Source organism: Balaenoptera borealis, assembly GCF_965194805.1.
Source record: "Balaenoptera borealis genome assembly, chromosome: 3".
Classification (NCBI taxonomy): Eukaryota; Metazoa; Chordata; class Mammalia; order Artiodactyla; family Balaenopteridae; genus Balaenoptera; species Balaenoptera borealis.
In genome coordinates this window covers 114,105,611-114,131,517 of record NC_138866.1, presented here as the reverse complement: position 1 = coordinate 114,131,517, position 25,907 = coordinate 114,105,611, and the positions used below count along the sequence as shown (strand labels likewise).

Here is a 25,907-nt window from a genome sequence, read left to right as displayed (position 1 = left end):
AAAGTATCGATTTTGGTGAGCAGAAAGACAGTGACCAGAGACCCAATCAGGAAAAACCAAATTAAACCCTGGAATTGATTGGCCATGCTGACCAGGATGACTCTGTCACTTAGATGTTAATAAATCAAATGAATAAAATGAAGATGAGGGCCCGATGGGGGAAGCGGATGGTGGAGGAGGGCAGGTGAGTGGGGAGGGCCGTGCTCCATGCCTGTGAGGGTGAGTGCCCCAGCCCCACGCAGGGAAAGTCCCCTCACCCAGGGCCTGGCGGGACTGGCTGGGAGGCAGAGGGATGGTGCCCACACCAGCGTGGTCTCCAGTGACCGGGTGCTCCACGAGGGGTCCCGACAGAGTCGAGGCTGGAGCGGAAGGCAGCGTTGCCACCAGCGTGCTCCTTTCTGGTGAAGTGGGAAGAACACGAGATCAGTGATGAGACCTTGGTTCACACCAGTCTGGAGTTTGCCATCTGTTAGCCCTGTGACTTTGGGGATGTCTCTGAACAACTCGGAGCCTACCTCTGCCTCTGTAAAGCGGGGGGAATCATTACCCCTGCCTCACAGGCTTGTTGGATGATCAAGGTACCAGTTTCATGAAAGGGCTTTGAGGACCATGAAGCTCAATTATTGTCTATCCTTGTTGACAACTCCAGCTTTGCAGGAACAGTTATCACAGACTTTACTGCACATCAGGCACCCTGAAGTGCAGATGAAAAGCAGATTCTCTTGGGTCCTCTCCGCAGAGACTCTGATTCCGTAGGTATGGGGTAGAGCTTAGGCATATGCAGTTTTCATAAGCTTTCCACGTGATTCTGTGGTGATCCAGGCCCCTTACCTCTTCTGGCTTCGGTGAATGTAAATCTTTATTTCCCAGTGGGTGAGGGAGAAAGCAGGTGACTTCCACATTAGTCTTTGGTTTGCAGACTTCAGTCTCAGCAATCCCCGTCTCATCCACCTTTCCCAGCTGGGACTCTGTTGCTTCCTGCCGAAGTCTGTGCTGTATCCTGGCTTCTGGAACGCCTCCTCCCTGTCTGCTCACCTCTGCCTTTCCCAGTGCCTCCAACCCCTCCACCAGGAAGCCTTCCCTGATGGTAGGACCCACCCTGACTTTCCTCTTCTCTGAGTGCCATTTGCACCAGTGGACCAGTTCAAACTTAAACCAAACTCTCTAATTTTCTAAACCTGCACGACATGAATACATTTGAAATGTGGAAATATTCTGATCCGAACCTGCACTGAGCCGGCGTTTCAGGCTGTTCAGACTATCAGCTGAAGTTACTGCTTTGATGGGAGGACAAGGAGAGACTCCAGCAGCTAAAAGGAGGTCTGGGGCTTCTCCAGCCCCTAGGGAGGAGGTCTTGCTGTGATGCCCTGTGCCACCAGGCACCTCCTTCTTCTTGGCTCTTCCAACTGAGCTCCATTGCCATCTACACGTGGATGAGTCTAGTCTGTGTCATTCCAGAAACACACCCTGGTCCCCGGAGACCGCTTAGGGAGAATTTCCCATCTGGATTAGTGCTTCTGGCAGGCTCCTCGTTAATTATGCCCCTCCACCATAAAACCCAGCAGAAAGACCTCCCCTGGCTAGCAAAGCCCAGCTTTACAAGATTAATCTGGCCCCTCGTTAGCGTGTTGGCAAATGAGCGTGTTAAACCACCCAGCCATGAAACCAGGGGCACACGCTTCACCCGGGGACTTGGAGTTGGTTCAAGTTCTGGTTGCCTGACTCACTTGGCTCAGGGCACCCCTGCAGAGCTGGATCTGTTCCCCATGACGCCCTCCCCACCGTCTCTGTTGGGCTGATGCCCTTTCTCTGAGCACCCACTGTCCCTGTCTGTGCTAGAAGGGGTGCCTGATTCCCCCAGGTGCTTAACAAAGGCAGGGAGTCTAGTCTGTGTGCGGTCTTGCTCCCCATCCCGTATTACGGTCAGGGAGGAACTATCCCTCAGTGCCTGGCAAGGAGGTGTGTCACTGCCAGTCACATAATGATGATGGCCAGCATCTATTAGACACTGACAGTGTACCTGTTAAGCATTTTATGTGTATTATCTTGTGTTGAGCATTTTACCTGTGTTATCTTGCTTTACCTTCCCACCACTCTGAGAGATAGATACTATCACTGCCATCCTAATCCTTGCAATAATGATATGAAGTCCCTGGTAATATTTATCATAGGTTTACAGGTAAGGAAATGGAAGCTTATACCAGCTGAGTATTATATCTAAGGACAGGCTGCTAGCAAGTGACAGGGTTCCAACTTGACCCAGAGCCCCTGCCTCTAAGTGAGAGACTCAGTAGAGATGCAGGAGCCCAGGGTCATAGATTTTCAGAGTTGGAAGGGGCTTTGGGACGCCAGGGGCGGGTGTCGAGCTCAGTTTCTCCAAGCCTGGAGTTGACATGGGTTCAGGCCATGTCTGCATAGACATGTGTCTCTGATGTGCCGGCTGGTAGAGGCTCAGCAAGGGCCCTTCTCACATCCTCCATGCTTCAGAGAAACAGAATTTCCCGCCACCCTGAGTCCATGTGCATTGCTGACTGCTCCTGGCTTCCTCTTTCTCAATTCTAGACCTTTGACATTTCTGGCAGCAGAGAGCCTGCTAGAGACCCACTCGGGGGGCTGGCCTTCCTCAGCCCCCCTGCAAGTAAACCGACAGTTTTCTCAGGCAAAGCAGACGGGCTTTTATAGCCTGGACCTGGCCATCTGGCCCAAGTGAGTGAGCCTTCTGGGGAAAAACACTGAACAATACCAACTGACATAAAAATTAATCCCTAAAATCTCAGCTGAGGTCCTCTCCCAGCCTGCATAGGAAGTGTGAGTCCTCACCTTACACCCTGGCTTGACTGCCTTTTCACACCTCGCCTGCCAGCGTGGGCAGGTGGAAAGGCTTATTTTGATGGAGCTGGGAGCTGCTTTCCTGTGGCTTCTACCCCCTGGTCCAGGTTTACAGTTAACAGGCAGGTAACAAGATACCACTTCGATCAGGAGGTCTGGGGGCATGTCCTCGATGCATCCCCAGCTATACTAGAGACATAATAAAGCAGAGGGTAATGGGTGACCTCGGGGAAGTCACTTAACGTCTCTGATGCTCAGTTCCCTCATCTGTAAAATGAGGATAACAATGCCACCACCTACCTTATAAGATTGTGTGAGGGGACTTGCCTCATGGCGCAGTGGTTAAGAATCCGCCTGCCAATGCAGGGGACACGGGTTCGAGCCCTGGTCCAGGAAGATCCCACATGCTGTGGAGCAACTAAGCCCATGCGCCGCAACTACAGAGCCTGTGCTCTAGAGCCCGTGAGCCACAACTACTGAGCCTGCGAGCCACAACTGCTGAAGCCTGACTGCCTAGAGCCCGTGCTCCGCAACAAGAGAAGCCACCGCAATGAGAAGCCCGCGCACTGCAACAAAGAGTAGCCCCTGCTCGCCACAACTAGAGAAAAGCCCACGTGCAGCAACGAAGATCCAACGCAGCCAAAAAATAATAATGAGAAATTAAAAAAAAAAAGATTGTGTGAGGATTAAGAGGGCTTAAAACATTTAACACAGGGCATTCAAATATTAACAGTTATTGGTACCAGCTGTGTGGCCTGGACAAGCTGCCTCTAAGCCTTCATTTCTTCATCTGTAAAGTGGGACCACTTATTCCATAGAGTTGCTGCAAAGATCAGCCTCCGTGCATGTGCTCTGAAGACCATAAAGATCTGAACAAACATTAAGTATTTTAAAACTTGCTAGCTTTGGGCCTTCCAGAGCCACATAGAATAAATGGAAACCTTCCTTTATTTATTCTCTGTTAAATGAACAAATGAACCAGAACTTCGGAAAGTGAGCTGGGCCGAAGGGCAGTAAGGGGTGTGTCCTGGATCTAACCTGGAGTCAGGGAGGTTTGAATGCGGAGGGTACCCAGGGCAGGAGGAGGAGAGTGGGCTTGGGGTGGGGGGGGGGTTGGAGCCCCTGGACACTTGGCTGTGGGGCCTGGCTCCCCTGGGGAGGGAGACCCCATCCTGAATACCAGCTCTGCCTCCCAAGTGCTGACCACAGCTTCCGTCTCCTGTCTGGTTCTCAGCTATGCCGTGACCGTCCAGGAATCGTACGCACACCCCTTTGATCAGATCTACTACACGCGATGCACAGACATCCTCAACTGGTTCAAGTGTACCAGGCACCGGTGAGTACCTCTCTGAGATGGTGAGCGGGGGGAAAGAGGCAGGCCCTCGGGCTCGCCTTCCTGCCCCCCTAGCAGATGGAGTCAGTGCACGGCCTGCATCCCCTTGGTACCCACTCTTGGTACTCACGGGAGAGGCTCTGCCGAGGGCTTCTTTGGAGTCAGAGCAGCTTATGGGCAGGGCAGGCTAGAAGTGCTAGAGAATTACTGCCCTTGGAGGGCATCCCTCACCCAATGACAGATGGGGAGTTAGTGGAAAATATATGCCAGCTTCCTTACCCTTAGGGTAAGAAGTTCCTTACCCAACTCTGAGGCATGTTCTGCACGTATCTGTGGTCCCCAGTGGGATGGAACCTCAGTCACCCACAGCAAAAGGCTGCTCAAAAGTACACCCTGAACTGGCTGCCTTTACTTTCCTGTCTCATTTTACTACCCCTCCCAGTGCTTCCTAGGATCTTCTCCCAGATAAGCTGCTTGCTTTTGAATCCTTGCCTCGGGGTCTGCTTCTGGGGGAAATCCAACCTCAGAGGGCCCCCGTCAGAGCACATGTAGCCCCGTGCAGCGTACCCGGCTTGGAGAACAGGGTGCAGGCTATAGTCCAGCACCTCTTGGCGCCTTGGCCAGGCTGCCCATGGGAAGCACTGCATCTGAACGACTGCACGTGGGAATTCTGCAGTCCTCCTGGAAATCATGCCCTGCCCTCCTGGCACCAGGGAGGCAGGAGAGGAAGGAAGAGAAAACATGTTTTGTTGGATGACCCTGCGCAAGTCACTCTACTTTGGGACTCCCTGTGTACTCATCAAATGTGTAATGATCCTTGCCCTACCTACCTGCAGGGTCAGGGATGTGCAAATACTGTGAAAAGAGCAGGGGAAAGTGGGGAAAAGTGAGGTATTAGATACAGGCAAGGTAGCTTTGTTATTTGAGGGGTGAAAATTCAGCAGATGAAAGGTCAGTGAGGGAATGAGAGAGAGGCTACCTGGTAGGCCCGTTTCCTAGTTTCTGAGCATCTGTGTTGTTTCCAGATTTTTTTGCTTCCTCTTTGTGGGCCTGGTCGCTCTTCGAGGTTATGCAGGAATCATGGTGGACAGAAATGTGGATGGGGAAACTTGCTCTATGCTGGAAGGCCAAAGTCCTGGTTTTCTTTGTGGGTTTTTCTAGTAACTTGTTGTGAAACACTGAGCATAGATATAATAGCTGCTTTAAAATCCTTGTCTGCTAATTCCAACATCTGGGTCATCTCAGGGTTGGTCTTCCTTGATTGCTTCTTATAGAGGTACAATTTTCTAGTTTCTTTAATGTGTCTTGTAGTTTTGAATTGTATTCTGGGCGTTATGAACAACAGAGACTGTAGAGACTGAATTCTCTTGTGTTCCTCCAGATTTGTGGTTGTTGTTGTTTGCTTGTTTGTTTTAGCAGCCAATTAACTTGGTTAAACTCAGTTTCCAAACTCTGAAAGTTCATATTTTCAGCCTTTTTTGGACTGCTTGGAACCTGCCCTGTACACGTGTAATTCAGGGGCCAGAAGTTTGCGCAGAGATTTTACAAAGAATATGGGGCTTCCTCCTTGTGGCTCTCTCCTTTCTAGGGTTTCTTTGTCACTTTCTAGTTGCTGGGTCTACCCTCAGCTTGTCCTGTGGTTCTTCAGACCAGTAAGGCTGTGTGTCCTCTATCTGAATTTTAGCCGCCTGGAATATTGTTGACTGGGGCCTGCCCTTGGGCTCACCTTTCCTGGTGTCATTCCCTTTTTTGAAGTGTCTACTTCCCTCCAGTATCTGCCTTTGTTCTCTCTCTAGTGCTTTTCAGGTAGTTGTTTTTTATATTTCCCCCAGGTTGCATAGTTGTTTGCAGGAGGGTTGATCTGATAGGAACGACTCAGCCATTACTGCGTCCCCTTAACCTCCCCTAATTGGCCAAGTTAGCTGCCTGTGGCCCTGGTCAAAGGCAGAGGCAGAAAGAAAAGTCCTGCTCCCTCCATGACTCTGTCAGGCCCTGTGCCAGAGCCAAGCTTGCTCTGAGGAGTGGCTTTGTTGGGTACTTGGAGGCTGGCGCTGCCGTCCGTCACCACTGGGGAAGGGTGAGTGAGTGGCTGCTTATTAAAACAGGCTGCATTCCTGGAACATGAAGTATTTTGCTGAATTATTGAGTCGCTTTGCAGCTTTCCTGATGACCCAGAGTGAGCAGGCTGACAGCAGCACCATCAGTCACCCTCAGTGTGGAATGGCTTGTTTGAACACAGTATCCTTCTTATAGCAGCCTGGCCCCTGGCCCCTTCCCTCTCCTTCCAGAGGAAAGGAGCCAGCAAGGACGGGAAGGTAGAAGCAGTGGGGGACATCTTTCTCCAGGGAGGCTTTAATGATTCTGAGACCACCTCTCCCCTGGAAGGGCTTGGGGATAACTCTGTTTGGTGGGAGGCATGGATTGAGTGACTTCTTAGTCAACCTTGAGTCATTCTTTATCTCGGAGGCTTATACAACTCCTGACATTGCCGGGAGCTGCCTTCCTGTACCGGCGAAGTAGCTTCACTTAGAGGCTGGCTTCCCTTCCCTTATGGATTTTTGACAAAGTAGAATGACCTTAGTTTGCAACATTCCCAAATATCACAGATTTCCCTGGAGTCCTGCACTGTCATTTGTCGTAAAGCGAGGGCTGTAAGCCCTGGGAGGGCTGGCCCAGGCTGTGCTGTAGGACTCCCTGCCCAAGTTGGCCTGACCCTCCATGGAAAGCAGGCTGTAGGCATCTCCAGTGACTGCACCCCGTGGCTCTGTCCCCCAAGGAGGGGTCCACAGGGCAGGCTCCTCTGGGGTGCTGGTGGGGAAGTGAAAGAGCTCTGGCTTCAAGGCCCGAGGACTTGGGTTGAGTCCAAGTTACACCTTGACCTTGGGAAGTTACTTCCTCTCTCTGGTCTTTAATGGCCACTTCAAATCTCCTCCATTTTGACCTTATGTGTGAGGAAGGGGTTTTGCCTGTCAGTACCCAATTCTGACTCCCTCCTTAGGACTCTGTCCTCACACCATTCATTCCCTTGTCCTACTGCTTCATGATGGCCATCCCATTAGCCCAGAAAGCCACCCCCTTGGGAACTGGCACAGGGCAGTAGGTTAAGCACAGTGGCTTTGAAATTAGAGTGACTTGCGTTTGAATTCTGCCTCTGAAACTTACTAGCTGTGTGACCTCGAACAGGTGATTTAACTTCCCAGTTTTCTCATCCAGAAAACAAAGGGGGAGAGTACATAAAACAAAATAAGAATAAAAACTCTAAGAAAGAAATAAAGGGGGCATAATAATGCTACCTGCCTCAGGTAGAGACTGAGTGATTTTGCCTATAAATCTCTGTGGCACAGGGCAAAGTCTCAACACCCAGGTCAACATAAGAACTGGAACCCAGGTCTCTGACTTCCCGTCCAGAGCTTCTGCTCTCTGGATCTTAGCTTCTTCCTCTGCAGAGCTGGTTCTGAGCCTTCCCAAGATGGCACGCGAAGCTCTTCCCCAGGGGGTGTTATTTTTGGTGGGAGGGAGATTAATCTACTGTCTGGGACCTAGTCAGACTCGGAGGGTCCTTTTGCTGACTTGGCTTCTGTTCTCCAACTGGGTGGACCAATCTCCAGAGGGCCATGAGCAATCATGGTTGGGGAGGTGGCAGTTGGCATAGAAACTCTCAGGGCCCAGTTCCTATCAAGGTCACCCCATGGGCTGCTCCAGCCCTGGGTCTGGAGGTTTTCAGAAGTCCCTAGCTACTGTCCACAGTGTCACCCAGAAAGTATTTTCTGCAGCCCTTCTAAGTATCGCTCTGAAGGGACTGGGGAGAAGTCAGCAGGTGTAGCAAATGCTGCCGCCATGTCAGTAATACATTCTGCATCACAATGGCCCAGATCCCACCATCGATTCTTCTTTATTGTGTTCCATCATATTCGAAGCCGCCATGCATTTTAAAGTAATTATTGAATGGCATCCTTGATATAGCTTAACACGAATATCATTCTAACAGGAGTGATTGATTTTCAATACTTTCAAGTGGCTTTCTCTTCTGTGCCTTAGGATCAGTTATAAGACAGCGTATCGGCGTGGGCTCCGGACCATGTACCGGCGGAGGTCCCAGTGCTGTCCTGGCTACTACGAAAGCGGAGACTTCTGCATACGTATGTGGGGGCTGCAGTGGGGAGGGGAGGGAAGGGGGACAAGGGAAAGGGATGTAGGGCTGTTATCCAGGCCCTGGGCAGCAGGCCTCAGCTGACCTGAGGGCTCCAGAAATCATTGCCTGCTGCCAGTTCTGAGGGGATAATGGGTCTGGTGCAAACGCGTTAGCACAGATTTGTCTATCAGATCAACCTCCTAAAAGGGTGCATGTAAGCACATCAGTTCTAGGCTTTGATGGGGTCAGGAGAGAAGTGGACTCTTCTGGAGTGGGTGCTCTGAGGAGCACTGGGGAAGAAGTGCTGAGTGCCTGGCACAGAGCTGAGGTGCTCAAGAAGGAAGGAAGAGGTGAATGAATAAATGGATGGAGAGATGGAGCGATGCATGGATAGATGGATGGATGGATGGATGGATGGAAGAGAGGAAGCAGGGAGGGCGGGATCATTGGATGGCAAGATCGTAGCACCTAGAAGGAGGATGGCGAGAGTAAGCTCACAAGGGACTGGTTCCAGTAAATGGGAGGATTTCCAAAAAGGACTGGGAGACACTGAAGAAAAGGTGGGTGCATAAAAGATTCATGTCATCTCTTCCCTTGTTTGTCTACAGAAAACTGAAGCCTTAGTGCCCCCAGAGAGATAAGGGCTGAGTTTCCGGCAGCCACAGGCCCTCTGGGTGGAGGGCATTGTCATGCAGTAGGAGACACCCAGGAGCCTGCAGATCTGGGCTCTGGTCCCATCTTCCCAGGCATGTTGCTTTGGGCAAGTCACTCAACCTCTCTGGCAGGACGATTGTAGGGCCCTGTTGTCAGAGTCTAGAGGACTCTTTCCCACTCACCTCTGAACAGTAGAGGGGGCCAGTATGGAGCTTTCCATTGGGCATTAGGGGTTCCCTCAACTGCAGGAGAGTGTCAGAGAAGCTAGGAGCCCCCGTTTAATGACTGAGAGGAGAATCCAGCCCCAGAGCTTCTGCCTCTTCATTTGGAGGCAGATTTGGAGAGTGAATCTCCTCTTTAGTATTCTCCTTGCCATTCGGGAGGGTAGAGCAAGCTAGCACCAGAGAGAGAATTTGGGCAGAGTGGGCATATTGATGTTGGGAATGAAATGACAGTTTTCCCCTACTGATGTTACATCTCCACTAATGCTAAAGAAACTTGATTCTAATTGCATTATAGGAAAGAGTGAAAAATGCTCTCGCAAATAAGTGCAATAGTGATGGTTTCGCAGGAAAAATACAAAGATACTCACCCAAAGCAAACCCAAAAAGGCTGTTTCCCAGGAGCAGGGCAGAAGACTGGGCTGGAACAAGGCCTTGGCTGACACTTCACCTGGGATAGGGTTACTGGGGGGGGCCCAGGTGTAGAAGTGAGATCAGGTTGAAGGCTTTACTGCTGCTGCTTTGTCTGCTCGAAGCAGAGTGAACGTCAGGTGTGGGGTGGGACGCGGGATTTATAAAGCCTGAGCAGGATGGTTGTGAGTGGCCCTTTGGAGCTCAGGGCACAGCGATGGACTCAGGGAAATTATAAAGGGATTCTGGACGTCAGCATGGGGCTCCAGGAATGGACGAGCTCATCCCCTTTCTAATTTCTATTCGTGGATGTTGGTAAAGCTCTTGGAACATGAAAAGCAGAGCAGAAGCAGAGTGTCCTGATTGTACAGGCTCAGTCTTGCTGACCGGGAAAGGCCACTTATAACCTCCCACCTACTCCTTATATAACGTCCAGGGACTGCCTGCCAAACTGGTGCCACAGGCCTGTCCACCTCCAGGAAGCCAAGCTAGAAAAGCCACTTTCAGGTCTGAAGGCTTTTCCTAGGAGGGCACAGGAGAGTTTCAGCAGCGAGATGGGGCGTTGTGGCATGCTGGGTGCTGGCAGTGATGGCACTGAAGGGCAAGAGTCCCACAGGCCTGGGTTTGCAGCTCAGCTCTGCCAGTCCCAGCATCTTGCTCTTTACCCTCCTCCTCATCGTCTGCAGGGTACACACCCCATGCCAGGCACCATTCTGATCACTTTGCATACATGAACACGTCAACTCCTCACAACAGCCCTCTGGGGTAGGTACCCTTATTTCTCCCATTTTACAGATGGGAAAACTGAGTCACAGAGTAATTAAGTAACTTGACCAAGATCCCACAACTAGAAAGTGATAGTATTGGGATTTGAACCTAGGCTGTGTGGCTCCAGAGTCTGCTCTGAACCACCCTGGACGGGCTACTTCTCTCTTCATGAACCAAGATGTCACCTCTCAGAACCTCAGTTTCCATTCATGCAAAGTAGGAATAGTAACACCTACACCACCAGGCACAGCACAGGGTAGGGGCTTAATAAATGTCACGTCCCTACTTCATGGCTTTGGGTCTTAACATTTTTTTCAGCCTTGACTTTTTTTTTTTTTTTTTTTAAAGACTTAACTTTTTTTTTTTTTAATTTATTTATTTTTATTTATTTATGGCTGTGTTGGGTCTTCGTTTCTGCGTGAGGGCTTTCTCTAGTTGCGGCAAGCAGGGGCCACTCCTCATTGCGGTGCGCGGGCCTCTCACTGTCGCGGCCTCTCTTGTTGCGGAGCACAGGCTCCAGACGCGCAGGCTCAGTAATTGTGGCTCACGGGCCCAGTTGCTCCGCGGCACGTGGGATCCTCCCAGACCAGGGCTCGAACCCGTGTCCCCTGCATTGGCAGGCAGATTCTCAACCACTGCGCCACCAGGGAAGCCCTCAGCCTTGACTTTTATTTTAATTTCTCAGGGCTCCACGGACCCTCTCCATGGGAAAATGCACACTACATAGGTAAACCTACACGTACACACAGTCCTTTGCACACAATTTCAGTGGGTTCATGGATCCCTTGAAACCCTTAAGGGTCCTCCAACCCATGGTGAAGAGCTTCTGCCATATGCTCATGTTTATCCACTCCACTTATATTTGTTGCTTCCTATTATGCAAATGCTGGGGAATGTAGATGCAAAAGAGAGATGGTTGCTGCCTCGGGGAGCCTGCGACCTGGTGGGAGGAGGTGGTCTGGTTCACAAATTCGTGCAGCAGAGTGTTGTCGGTGCTTTGACAGGCAACTCTGTAAAGTAGGGTGTATAAAGGACTAAAGAGGAGGGGCTGTCTTTTAGCCACGCCGTCTTGCTGAGTGTTAAGGAGAAATCCGCTACAGACAGAAGAGGAAGCCCTTGAAGGGTGTTTCAACCCAGTATTTATTAAATGCCTACTCATTCTGCTTTGCAAGCATGTTAACTGATGGGGCCTGATCAAGGGAAACGGGTAGGGACTGGTAAGAGTCTAGGTGGTCATGGGAGTGAGGAAAGAGGTTCATGAAGTAAGTGGACCCTAGGGTGAGGTTACAAGAATAAACTTCTAGGGAAGAGTACAAAAATGATCGCAAACACATATTATCTTGACTGAGAACTGCAGAATTTCACAGCCGGAAGGAAACGCTGAGATCATTTAACTCAACCTTATCACAGTACAGGAGAGACACTTATGTACAAAGTGAGGAAGGGACTTCTCCCAGGTTCCCAAAGCACAACAGTGGCAGGGCTAGGACTTGAATCTGGGACCACACACTCAGTCTAGATTCTTTGATGCATCCAACTGTCTCTACTTCAAATTGATTTCTATATCTTCCTGGGCACCAGCTTGTTGCTAGGGCACTTGGAAGTCATGTGCTGATTGACACTGAGGGGATGGAGTACAGAGAGGGATGTCAGTGGAGGTGATTTTAGGAAGAAGGGAGAAGATGGAATGAGGATCAGGAGGTTACAGGGTAAACAGTTACAAAGCATCACAGCCTGGGTGGCTTAAACAGCAGGAGTTTATTGTCTCACCGTTCTGGAGGTTAGAAGTCCACAATCAGGGTGTCAGCAGGGTTGGTTCCTTCTGAGGGACCATATGGGAGGGAAGATCTTTTCCAGGCCCCTCTCCTAGCTTCTGGTAGTTCCTTGGCTTGTGGCCCCATAACACTGTTCTTCACATGGCTTTCTCCCTGTGAATGTCTGTCTCTAAATTTCCCCTTTTATAAGGACACTAATCATATTGGATTAGGGCCCAGCCTGATGACCTCATCTTAACTTGGTTACCTCTGTGAGACCCTATCTCCAATAAGGTCTCATTCTGTGTTGCCGGGAGTTAGGACTTCAGCATATGTATTTTAGGGGGACACAATTCAACCCATAACAGGTGAGTGTCAGCCGTTACCAGGACTCTGTCCTGCTTATTGTGATGGGAGGAAAGGGAGAGGGAACCAGCCAGTGACCCACGAGCTTTGTTGTCTCTCTACGAGACAGGGGAGACCCCAGGGTCTGGGAACTTGTGAGAGGGAGAAATGGTAGTGAGAGGGTGAAGGATGGTGCCCAGGGTGCTGGGTGCCAGATGAGAAGCTTGTAAACCTGGGAGCACTCATGAGCTGCTGCCCTGTAGCCCCTGAACCTCCATTCCTCCCTCTCCACCCCTTGGAGGCCAGAAACCTCCAAGTTCACCAGAACCTGGTGAGAACCCATTCGATGCCAGAGTCCTCAGGACCCTGTACAAGAGCATCACCTGTGCTCTGGGAAGGAACAGGGGGACATTGACCTCCCTCCAAAACCACCTTCCTGGAGACTGTTTCTTGGCAGGTGCTAGAAGGACACTTGCCTGGGAGTGAAAACCTTGGTTGACTCTGCCACCAGTTTGCTGTGCAATCTTGGGCAAGTCCCTTTGCCTCTCTGGACCCACTGTGGCATAGGATGGACCATCCCTGTGCATGGAAGGAGGAAAGATGAAACAGTGAGAGTGTCCTGGAAAGCATAAAGCTTGGTACAGATGCAGGGTGGCCTATTTTTCCTCCTCTTTGTACCATTTCCTCTGACCCAGAACTGCCATCCTCATCCCAGAGCCCTTGGCAGCCCTTCTAGAACGATCTGCACCAGAGCTGCCCGTCCCCTCCCATTATCTACAGAGACAGCTGAGTCCTGGCCACTCTTGGTTGCCCAAGCATCAAATATTTCCTGAAGATCAGTGGGTACAACACATTTCCTTCTTTCTCTTTTCTTGCGAGATAGGGCAGTGAGCATTTCAGGAAACTCTGTTCTTTGAAAATATTGGCCCATGTCAGACTGAATGAGCTGGGTTATGCTGCAGTGATAAACAACACCCAAATCCCAGTGGCTTAAAACAATAAAATTTTATTTCTTGTTCATATGACTTGTCCATTGTGGGCCAGCTGGGGTCTGCTTCTTGTCAATGTCACCCCAGGACCCAGGCTAATGGAGCAGTCACCCTCTGCAATGTTGCTGGTTGGCTTGGCAGAGAGTAGAGGGCTCTGGCAGGTCTTGAAGGCAGAGGGCCAGAGAATTTTTTTTTTTTTTTTTTTTATAAATCTGTTTTTTTTTTTTTAAGTTATACAATTTTTATTTATTTATTTATGGCTGTGTTGGGTCTTCGTTTCTGTGCGTGGGCTTTCTCTAGTTGCGGGAAGTGGGGGCCACTCTTCATCGCAGTGCGCGGGCCTTTCATTATTGCGGCCTCTCTTGTTGCGGAGCACAGGCTCCAGACGCGCAGGCTCAGTGATTGTGGCTCACGGGCCTAGTTGCTCCGCGGCATGTGGGATCTTCCCAGACCAGGGCTCGAACCCGTGTCCCCTGCATTGGCAGGCAGAGTCTCAACCACTGCGCCACCAGGGAAGCCCCAGGGCCAGAGATATTTAGTGAGTAGTGTTAATGTTTATCACAGGTGCCATAGATGCCACAGTAATTACAATGCACAGTTCATGCAAATACTTTATTGAACACCTGATAACCTAATCTCAGAATCACCTGGAAGACTTGTTACCATGCAGACTCCTGGGCCCCAGGCTCAGAGTCTCAAATTCAGAAGGTTTGGGGTGGGGCTGGGGAATTTGAATTTCTAACAAGTTCCCAGGTGATGCTCGTGCTGCTGGAATGGGACCCACACTTTGAAAACCACTGGTCTTCGTTATGCTAAGTCATGGTTGCTGTGCTGACCTCAGCTTCCGGTCAATTGCAAAGAGCCCAGCGGGTTCTTACCAGGTGCGTCCCCTTGGTACTCAGGGCTTCCCCTGATGGGTAACAGGGAGAGAGCACGTCTCAGAGTAGTCAGCAAGGAGGGGGAAGTTCTCTACACAACCTCCCTGTCTCTTATTTCCCCATGGTCAGAGTCTCCCCCGTGGAGCGGTGACTCCCCCCGACTTCCAGAGCATGTAGTCTAGCCCTTTCAGGGGCTGCTGGGAATGCCGGAGCCCAGCCGGGGCCATGCGGTTTTCTTCCAAATCCAGAAGTTGAGGAATTAAGCAGAAACTCCAGGTATGTGGCTGCTGGGCTGAGCCGTGGCCCGGGGGAGTGCTCAGCCTACTTGGGCACCTAGTTGGGTTGTCAGTCCGTGTGAGGGCGGCTGGGGGGCAGGGAGCCACAGCAGAAGATCTGGGAGATTGGCTGCATCACAGGAACCTGAGGGGTGCGTAAGACTTAACTCCAGTAAGTGCCTCACGCCATTTTGGGATTTAGGTACCCCTGTTTTACTATTGCAGTTGTTTTGTACAGTCGACTGTCATTTAAATTGAAATTTAACTCACGTTGACTGGTTTCTTTGCTCCCACCTCTTGCCTCTCACTTCTCCCTTCTTGGTTTGGCTTCGGTGCTCTTGAAGGGTCTTTTTTAGTGGCTCTTTCCAGGAGGGTTCATGAAGTGATCAACTCTTAAATGCTTTACTTGTCTGAAGATGCCTTTATTTTGCTCTCACGCTTGGTTGGTGGTTTAGCTGCTGATGGAATTCTAGGTTTTCAGTCATTTTCCTTCAGCAGTTTGAGAATGTTTTTCCGTTGTGTTCTGGACTTTGTCATTGCAGTGCTCTGCGGTTTCCCTAGGATGTGTCTGGGTGTGGGGTTATTTTTATTCATACTGTTGGCTCCTAAGGATTCGTGTCCTTTATCAGTGAAAATTCTCAGGCATATCTCTTCAAATATCTACTTTCCTTCATTCTCCCAATTCTCTCCTATTGGAGCGCCAAACTGTTGGGCTCTCTCACTGCTGCCTCCTCTATCTCTCCTAAGCTCTAATTTTTCATCTCTTTATCGCTCCAGGTCGTATCTTGGACATTTTCCTCATATCCATTTGTTTCAAATCCTTTCGCTCTGCTAATTAACCTGTCTTTTGAGGTCTTAATTCCAATGACGACATGTTTCATTTCTAGTTCTCTTGTTTCTTTTTCAAATCTGCATGTTTCTTTCCCATGGTGTCCTTTTCTTTCATTATGTATTCTAATCCTTCTTTTAATGCTTTAATTATTTTAAACATATTCCTTTTGTAGTCTCTTCAGATAATTCTATCTTGAGCTATTAGTTCTATTGGATCAAGTTCCTGGAATATCAGTTCTCCTGTTTTTGGAGACAGCTGATTCTCCTTGACCATGGATTGTTTCCTCATATAGGTTGTAATTTTTTTTTTCCTCTTTTTTATTTTTTGCTATGAACTCTTTAGCCTTTGTGCCCCTCCCCCATGTCCCAGGTTGTGCAAGAGCCCTACACATTAGTTTTGCATTTTCTTATTAAGCACTCTAATGTTTTTCACTGGCTCATGACCAGTTTTTTTTTTTTTTTTAATTTATTTATTTATTTTTGGCTGTGTTGGGTCTTCGTTTCTGTGCGAGGGCTTTCTCTAGTTGCGGCGAGCGCGGCGCCACTCTTCATGGCAGTTCACGGGCCTCTCACTGTCGCAGCCTCTCTTGTTGCGGAGACAGGCTCCAGACGCACAGGCTCAGTAGCTGTGGCTCACGGGCCCAGTTGCTCCGCAGCGTGTGGGATCTTCCCAGACCAGGGCTCGAACCCGTGTCCCCTGCATTGGCAGGCGGATTCTCAACCGCTGCACCACCAGGGAAGCTCCATGACCAGTTTTTGCATTGATAATTTGGTTTGAGATTCCACGATGTGTGTGGTGAAGGCTTAGGGTTTTTTCCCTTTAAACAAAATTGATGTGAAATTCACATAACATAATATAAACCATTTTGAAATATTCAATTCAATGGCATTTAGTGCATTCACAATGTTGTGCAACCACCAGCTCTTTCTAGTTCTAAAACATTTTCGTCACCCCTAAAGGAGACCCCGTACCCATTAAGCAGTCACTCCCTATTCCCGCCTCCTGTTTTTTGTTTCCTGTGGGAGACGTTTTTCCTCATCCAGAATCCCTGTTTATTCTTAGGCTGGTTAGGCAGCATTTTCAAGTATCCCCTCCATGGAGCTGGCAACTCCCAAGGCCCAGTCTGCCCATGTGGGTGTTAACCCCCAGGCTCCCAGCCTGGGCTGAGGGGTAGCAGCTAGCCAGGGCTGACGTTCCCTGGGCTACCTTAGCTTCAGCACCTGACCTTCTGCGACTGCTATAAACTACCTGCACCTTTTTCTCATACTTAGGGATTTACCTTTCTCTTATTAGAGTTCAGGTGTGTATTTTTTTTAATATTTTAATTATGCTTGGGAGGCATTTTTGTAGCAGGGGTGCCTACATTAGCACTTTTTACCTTGTCACTGGAACTGCCCCTGGTGTATAGCTAGTGGTGGAGTGGGGGGACTTATAACCAGACCCTGTGACATTTAATTCAGTGCTCTCTTGGACTGATGGCTAACTTCCAACAACATAATAAAACAATAGTGTAACTTCTGGTGGTTCACCCAGCATTTCCCATACAATGTATCACTTGGTCTTCACAGGCTGGAGAAGTGAGTATTATTGTTACCACCCTGTACAGCAGAGGAAACTGCAGCTGGGTGAGGCTAAGTGATGCATCCACATGGACAGGTGCAGCCCAGGAATGGAGATCAACTTGCAATCCTCTACTTTCCCCTCCTTCAGTGGGTTTTCTCTCAGCAGGAGAGACCTGTGGCCAGGAGAGGAAAGTGGGGGTGAAATAAGAGGGGAGGTGGAGAGGTTTATAGGGAGAGGAAGGGACTGAGGGCAAACCGGTTTGATTTTGAAATTTTGCTAAGGTGAGTCTGATAGGTGCCAGGATCAGGGTAGTGAGTCCGAGGGATTGCTGCACGCGCATGTGTACACAGAGCTGTGGGTCCTGTCTGAAACACGTAGCTGCTAGGTAAAATAATTCTCTGCTGACCCTCTAAGAGGCTCCCTAGGGAATCCTGCCTGCTGCCATCACCAGAAACAGGGCTGATGCCACTCCCTTGGGTCACCAACACCTGGTGCTGAGCTTTGCTACCTAGAACAACATTCATCCTTCCATTTGTCCATCTATCTATCAACATTTATTAGATACCTGTGCCTTGAAGGCACTACGGAATCCTGGGAATACAGAGACGAATAAGAAGCATGTGGTCTAGTGGGAAAAATGGTTTTATATATATGTATGTGTGTATATGTACATATAGTAGACATATACTATATATATAATACTATCTTTAACTTTTAAAAGATTTCAGCACAGTATATAATAAGCACCCGTCAGATAAGCAGGCAAGGACACAGAGGGTGTCACCAGGCTGGTGGTGGGGCAGGAATAGTTGCCTAGCTGCCCCGGCAGGTCCTCGCTGAGGGGCCAAAGCTGGTGCAGCCACCACCATCTCGTCCCCCGTCTGTGGGCTTAGAGCACTGATTTAGGATGCCCAGAGTGGCTGATTCACGCTGACCAAACATATAAAATACTGACGCTTAACCCTGCGACTAATAAATTCATGTACAGTGAGAAATACGGACCAAAGACTTGCTCTTGTTCACTTGTGAGTACTTTTCAGGCCCTCAATAAATAATTGTTGAATGAGTAGATTCATGGTCCAGGCACCCCCAAGGCCCAGTGGGTTCTCTGGACACCCCTCCTGTTAGCACCTGTTTTGGATTCCTTGTGTTTCACTCCAGGGCACCACCTGGCAGTTTGGGAGGTTTGGGAGCCACGTGGCAGTTGGTTCCATGTGCTCTGCGCTCACAGCCCCTGGGTCCCCTCTGTCACTCTGTTCCACTGGTTGTGATGCTGCCTCATCTGTCCCTCTCTCCCACTCAGAAGTGAGTTCCTGAAGCAGAGGAATCCTGTCTTCTACATGGGGTATACCCAGGGCCTGGTACTTATTGCTGAATAATCATTGAACGAGTGAGTGACTGAATGAATGAATGAATGAATGAAATAGACTCATACTGCAAATACTGAGAGACATCTTAGGGAGAAGCAACCAATTCTGTCTGGGGAATCCAAGGCCAGGAGGATCAAAGAAGACTCTTTGAAGGAAGTCAGTTTTGAGCTGAGCCTGAGAGATGAGTAGGAACTTGGCCGGAGGACGAGAGATGGGAAATGGCTAAGAGCCTGAGTTTTGAAGCCCACTCCTTCTGTGCGATGCTGAGACTGTTATTTCACCTCTCCCTCCCTTGGTTTTCTCATCTGTAAAATAAGATAGGGCTGTGTTAAGTACCTACCTCTTTGGGCTGTCGTGAGGATTAAATGAGTTACCGCAAAGAAAGCATTTAGGCCAGAGCCCAGCACAGAATAAGAGCTCGGTAAATGTTAGCTGCTGCTATTTGTATTATTTTTGTGAGGGAGGGCATTCTCTGGCAGAGGGGACAGCCTGAGCAAAGATGAAAGAGCAGACAGGATCAGGACACTTGCAGCAGGAGCGCAGGCGAAAGCATGGTGGGAGAAGGGGCTGGGTGGGGCTGGACCCTCGGCACCACACTGAGGAGACTGGACAATTCCATGAGATCATTGAAGGGTTAAAGCAGCCAGTGACCTGCTCACGGTGGTGTCAGGAAGCCATTGCTCTGGGGGCAGTAGTGTGGAGGACCATGGAAGGGGTGAAAGACAAGTTAGGAGGTATGTGCAGGGGTGGGTGAGCCGTGGCCGTGCCCCTTGACCTTGGTCTGGCCTAGCCCTGAGCTTCCCTGCTAGCAATGCCCCCTGCCCCCTGCAGCAAGTGCCAGCAGGGTTTTTTGTGCTGACACAGCTGGGGAAAGATGTAGGTGCTGCTTCTTAATTACCAGCTGCTGCTGTAATTAAACCTCCGCTATCCGGACTGGGCGGCCTCTGAGGGGAAGCCTTTATCAGTGTCAGAGCATTTGGGCATTTATTTAAGTCCCCTTCCTGGTGTCCTGGGCCGAGTAAAGCCTGTGAAATAGCGAACCTGTCCCCAGCCTAACTACCCACTTCTCTATGGAAACTGCTTAAAGGCTCCCACTTTCCATCTTCTAATTCCCTCAGTGTCTACAGAATACCACCTCCGACTTCTGGTCCTTGTTGGGAGTTTGCTGCTTCTCTGATGTTCTCACCGTGCTCTAAGCCCCACGTGGCCTGGCCCCAGCTAACTCTGACCCCTTTCCTCCCGCGCTCTCCCTCCCATGCCGGCCTCCTTGCTCTTTCTGCCTGTGCCTCGTGTTCCCGCCTCAGCACACAGGAAGCCCTGTTTGCTGTTCCCTCTGCCCATATGCTCTTCCCCCACATACCATGTAGCTCACTCCCTATTTCACTTAGTGTCTTCTCACATGACATATTATCAGTTTTTCCTGACCACCCTGTCTGAAATAGCAATCCCCTCCCTGACATCTTTCTGTACGCCCTTATCTTGTTTTGTTTTGTTTTTTTTTATTGAAATATAGTTGACTTACAATGTTGTGTTAGTTTCAGGTGTACAGCAAAATGATTCAGTTATACATACATATATATATCTGTTTTTTTCAGAATCTTTTTTCTTATAGGTTATTACAAAATATTGAGTATAGTTCCCTGTGCTATACAGTAGGTCCTTGTTGGTTATCTATTTTATTAGTAGTGTGTATCTGTTAATCCCAAACTCCTAATTTATCCCTCCTTCCCCCTTTCCCCTTTGGGAACCATGTGTTTCTTTCCTATGTCTGTGGATCTGTTTCTGTTTTGTATATAAGTTCATTTGTATCATTTTTTTTCAGATTCCACATTTAAGCAATATCATATGATATTTGTTTTTCTGTCTGACTTCACTTAGTCTGATAATCTCTAGGTCCATCCATGTTGCTGCAAATGTCATTATTTTATTCTTTTCTATGGCTGAGTAATATTCCATTGTATATATGTACCACATCTTCTTTATCCATTCATCTGTCGATGGACATTTAGGTTGCTTCCATGTCTTGGCTATTGTAAATAGTGCTGCTATGAAATTGGGGTGCATGTACCTTTTCTTTTTTTTTTAAAATAAATTTATTTATATTTTCTTTATTTTTGGCTGCGTTGGGTCTTTGTTGCTGTGCAGGGGCTTTCTCTAGTTGTGCCGAGCGGGGGCTACTCTTCGTTGCAGTGTCTGTGCTTCTCGTCGTGGTGGCTTCTCTTGCTGTGCAGCATGGGCTCTAGGTGCATGGGCTTCAGTAGTTGTGGCATGTGGGCTCAATAGTTGTGGCTTGCAGGCTCTAAAGTGCAGGCTCAGGCTCAGTAGTTGTGGCACACGGGCTTAGTTGCTCCGCGACATGTGGGATCTTCCTGGACCAGGGCTCAAACCCATGTCCCCTGCGTTGGCAGGCAGATTCTTAACCACTGCACCACCAGGGAAGTCCCTGTATCTTTTCAAATTAGGGTTTTCTCCACCTATTCTGTTTTTTAATTAGCATTGTCACTACCTGGCGTAGAGACATAAGATATATATTTTTTATTTTCTGTCTCCCTAACTAGAATATATGCTCAGTAGGAACAAGGGACTTTGATTTGCTCCTAGCTGAGAGCTCTGCTCCTAGAACAGCACCTGGCATATAGTAGATGTTCAGTAAATGATGAATGAATGAACAAACAGACGAACTGTAAGCTCTTAAGGACAGGAGCAACCTTTTAAAAACATGTCACTGTATGGTCTACAATGGCTTATATTGTGCCAGGCACATAGTAGGGACTCAGAAAATACTGAGTGATCAGGTACTTCCAAACTCTTGCAATTCTGCCTCGCCCCTCCCATCTGATTCAAGACTTCCCTCCCGCACCTTCCACTGCTGCTTTCTCTAAATGCTGTACCCCAGACTCCTTATCATGCTGAATCTCGCTTCCCCAGGGTCTCGTTGGGTCTGCTCATCCTCAACACCCCACCCTGGCACCTGAATTCTCTGCATACCCACTCTCTGGGACTGTGTACGGGCCGCTCCTGCTTCCTAGAACCCTTGGTCCTGTTTCTACAGTTTCTGCCTAGTGGCTTTTGGAGACTCGGCGCGTAGCTGCCTGATCTCTGGGAAGCCCCACCAGACACCTCCCTCGTCCTCTCCCCTCCTGGCCCTGATCTCAGCCTCTTTCCCCCACAACTGCCCTTACAACTGTCAACTTCTTTATCCTCTCTCTCCCTGGACGGTGGGCTTGTTGAGAGCAGAGGCTCAGGACCCCTCTGTATCTCAAGCACCCAGCCCAGGGCCCAGCAGGGAACATGCCTTTGCAGCCTTATTGATTAGAAGGAGGACATGTGGGCTGGCTTTTCCTGGGGACCCTCCAAGGACCCCCAAAGGAGTGGTTTCTGGGCAGGGCCCTGAGACCCCAGAGTGAAGGGTGGCCTGCCCCAGTTAGGGTTCTCATCCCTACTCCCTCCATCCCCTTGGGTCCCCAGAGCTTAGTGTCACATGTGTGTGAAGAGTCTGGAGACCCTGTTCCGGGGCTCTGTGGGGACTGAGTCTGCTGTCCCAGAACCCTCTGTGTTGGGCTGAGCTTGCAGTCATGGGAAGGCAGTGAAATTTTTCCTGCAATGCCTTCTGGTTTATTGAGCTCCTCCTTCCCTCCTGGCTCCTGGTCTTTGTAGCAGAGAGGTTTCAGAAAGTGGCCATTGCTGGGTTTTGTGGACGATGGACATGTGGTCCCCAGGTCTCCTCTAATGCTTGCTCTCTGACTCAGGACAGCTGAGTGGCTTCAGTGAGGGTGAAAATGGTGACTCAGAGCCTCCGTCTGCCTCCTGATGGCCACTTCAGTACTCTTGGATTTGAAGGGCTCTGATCAGCTGCCCGTCAAGTGGGTGGGGTGGGGACAGGCTCGGGGAGCTGGCCACCTCCTCATACCATGCGGGCCAGGCATCGGCCAACACTCAGGGAAGGCTTGAGAGTCAGGTCCCCTCAACTTGTTCCAGGCACACATTCCACTGGCCCCAGCTTGTCTGTCTCTGGGGGTAAGAATGAAAATATTTAACTACAGGTATAGCACTTCTACCAATAGGGTTAGAATGGAATAGGGTCTTAGAGGCCTGCTGTGGGGCTGGGGGTTAACCCTGTAGGTGCTGGATTATGGGTAGATGGAGGGGGCTGGGAGAGGGGCAGTGGTGACAACCACCGACCAACCAGAGCAGAGCTTTTTCAATATTTTAATACTCAGTACCCTTCTCCCCTGAACCAGAGCACCTGGGTCTTATTTGACCCTGGAGATGTAATATGTCTGGATCCTTGAGGAAGGGGCATCTCAGCTTGAGCATCTGGCTGGGGGCGGGGCACTGCTTTCAACCCATGAGAGGGGTGTCTGTGTGGCATGTAGTGCCTGACAATGTAAAGGTCAAGAGCACGGACCCTGGAACTGGACTGCTGCCTCCCGCCTTTGTGACTGTGGGCAAATTACTTAGTTTCTCCGTGCCTCTGTTTACTCCATGGTAAAGTGGTGTAGCAAGAGTACCTTCCTCATGGGGTTGTTGTGAAGATGAAATAAGTGAATTTATGCAAACTAAGCACATGGCGAGCGCTGTGGAAGTGCTCGCTTTTATTACATGTGCACATGTATGTTCATGAGTATTAGGTTTCACTGTGTGTGAAGAGCTCCCCTCTTACGTGATGTGTGCACATGCATGTTCTCTGTGTATACACTTGCTGTATGTGTGTGTTGCGTGTCTGCCCATGGACAGGGCCCCCATACCCCATGTGTCGAGTGCACATCTGCCTGCTTGTGTGTTTTGAGAGTTTGTGCACACGTCTCCCTTGGCTCTCCTGAGAGTCACCTTTCCCATCATCCTTTCCCACTTCGCTTTCTCCTTCTCCTTTGCAAGCAGCCAGTGGTGCTGAATTGTCACCTAGGGAGCCAGACTCGCATCTTTGCTCCGGATGGAGTGGGAAGGGGGAGCCAAGCGACACTATCAATCTCATTCCCCGGGATGGAGACAGACCTGGGACCACGGGAAAAAGCCAGGGAGGCCTCCTCCCACCCCTGGCCAGACAAAGAACTGGCCCTCTGGCCACCTTTACCCTGTGCTGAGCTGGACCGAAGGGAAGGAAAGAGGAAATCCCAAATCTGGAAACTGGGGGTCAGGGGGCAACTTGAATGTGGCCCTTATCCCTTTGGTATGGCCAGGTGGAGGGACCAAGGCCTTGGCCTCTGTTTATCCACAAGGTTCCATCCACCAAACAAACTGCAGAGGCCTGATACTAAATCAGCAGCGAGCGTGATTTAGAGGACTCTTGTTTGCTCAGCTCAGCTCAGCTTTTGGCAAGGTAAATGCATAAGCTGCAGAAAATCTCTTTGAAACAAAGGTCTCAAATGGCCTTCAGTCCTCCATAAAGGATTCTCCAAATTATATGGACTAGATTAGTATCTCTATTACATAAAACCATTTCAATGCCTGCTGTGGTCTTGGAGAATAAAGTCACCGGACAGACCTTTTGTTGTTCTGCCCCACCAGTGAGTCGTAACTGAAGATCTCCCTGTAGAAGTGTGTCAGGTGGAAAGAGCGGCTAATTTACTAAGTGGAGGGGCCTTTGTTAGGGAGACTGATGCTTTGTTCTGCTTGTCCATTTTAATCTTGTTTTTGCACAATGGATTTACATAAAGCACTACCAGCCGATTTGATTCTGGGGAGGCATGTCTGGCAGGGCCGGGCCTTGCAGAAGGCGGCCACGCAGGGTCTCCTTTGCCTCTCTCTTCCTCCTTGCCTTGCTTTTCCCTTTCCTATTCTGGGCTCTTACCTTGATCCCAAGGAGCAGGCCCAAGCCCTGGGGCAAACTCTGTGGCTTCGTGGCAGTGGCTGCCTTTGTCTTTTTCTAATCAGAGCACACCTTCCTCCTTTTTAATCGCCTCTCTGCATGGAAGCCCCAGAGGCAAGATCCAGGTTTGGGGCTACATTCTCTGCCAGTTGCCAGGTTTGAATCTAGCTGAGGTCTTCAGCCCTAAAGTCGAATGCCATCTGGTGCCTGATGGGATGGTTTGAGTTGGAGGGCCTCCACGGTCGGGGGCACTAAGTATTGTTGTCGGAGAGTCCTCCCCAGCGCTGGCTTCTGGCTCTGAGCAGGGGGTCACTGATCCCTGGTTGGGAGGAGCTGGGCTTTGCCTTGAGCAGGGGGCCACCTCCTTGGGGCTTGAGGCCGCTGTGGTGCTGGCAGATGTGAGCCCTGACCCGGCTTTCAGAGATGGAGTTCTCCGTCACCCATGCGGCTGTCATCTTGCTGTGTAACCGGGAGCAGGCGCCCACCTCTCTGGGCTTCAGCTCCCTCATCTTTAACGTCAGAGACCTATCAGCTCTGAACTTCTATGAAACAGGAGCTTCAATTATGGTGACTGAGGGGCAAAGGTTTTTCTCATTTTGAAGTAAATGGGCAAAGTTAAGGCCAAGGGAGTATGGAAAATGGAAACATGCACTTGTAGTTCTTAGTGAAATGAATTGGAGGAAGAACCAAATAGAGGCAACGTGATTGGCAAAGAATCATGGAACAGTCAGAGCCCTTTGGAAGTGCTGTTTGCTTTGTTTCAAGGTGGTGGACATCCATAACCCTGGGATTATCTTGACAAGTTCCATGTGGGCGAGAGGTTCATAAGCTTCGCAGGGGCAGGACCAAGGGGCTGGTGCAGGCCTTCACAGTTTCTCCTAAAGACTTAACTGCTTGGCAAGGTGGGGAGAGGGGACTGCAGGCAGGGTGGAGAAACTTCTTTGGAGCCGGTTGGGACACATCCTAGATAACGACCTCCTTTGGGGGACATTCACCTTCACAAAGAGGGAGTAATGGAGGGACTCACACTTTTGGTGTCAGGCCTTTGTATATGCTACCTCATTTTCTCCTCAAGATGACTTTCCAGGAATGATTGCTCTGTTTACACGTGTAACACTGAGATGCAGAGGAGTTAAACGCTTTGCCCAAGGGCACCGCTGGGAAGCGGTGGAGCCGGGTTTCCAGTACACTGATGTGGAGGAAGCCAGGGCTGGGAAGTCCATAGGAACCTTATGTGTAAAAGGATGCCCCCCTCCCCTGGCCAGGGTCTCCCTGTCATTGGTGCTCAGGCTCAGGTCAGGATCCTGCTTTGCAGCCCAACTTTGCACTTTGACCCGTGAGTGACTCAGACACGTCCTTTTTCGGAGTTTTTCTTTCTTTGTCTACAAAATAAGAGTATCCACCCTGTCCTATAAGACAATATGATGGGGCTTTGTAATCACCAGCCCCAGCTGACCCGCAACTTGCCCATCAGGCAGGACAGATAACAATCTTCTCCTCCGCCCCATCTTATCATCACAGCTAACACTCATCTAGCACAGAGCTTTCCCTGCTAGGTCAAGGGCAAAGGAGTCACAGTTTTCAGATCTGAGAAGGAGCCGAGGGTTGGGAGGTGCACAGGCTCCCTTCCCTGGCTTCCTAAAGAAACTGTCTGAAACTGTCAGAAAGAATAGCAAATACATGTTACTGAGCGCGTGGTACGTGTCACAAATGGGGTGGAGTCATCGAGTGTGCAGGAGATGAG

The 25,907-nt window shown here is 49.8% G+C and overlaps 1 protein-coding gene across 30 annotated transcripts in view; it reads left to right on the top strand.

Moving 5' to 3' along the window:
• MEGF11 (multiple EGF like domains 11) overlaps positions 1–25,907 on the top strand; it is a 368,856-nt gene that overhangs the window by 132,275 nt on the left and 210,674 nt on the right. For all 30 annotated transcript variants that reach the window (XR_014242115.1, XR_014242116.1, XR_014242117.1 and 27 more), the window contains 2 exons: positions 4,064–4,165; positions 8,201–8,301. Coding sequence is in view for 25 of the 30 variants with exons in the window: in XM_082383269.1 (XP_082239395.1) it covers positions 4,064–4,165; positions 8,201–8,301 (203 nt within the window). In the remaining 5 variants the exon portion in view is untranslated. The remainder of the gene's footprint in view (positions 1–4,063; positions 4,166–8,200; positions 8,302–25,907) is intronic.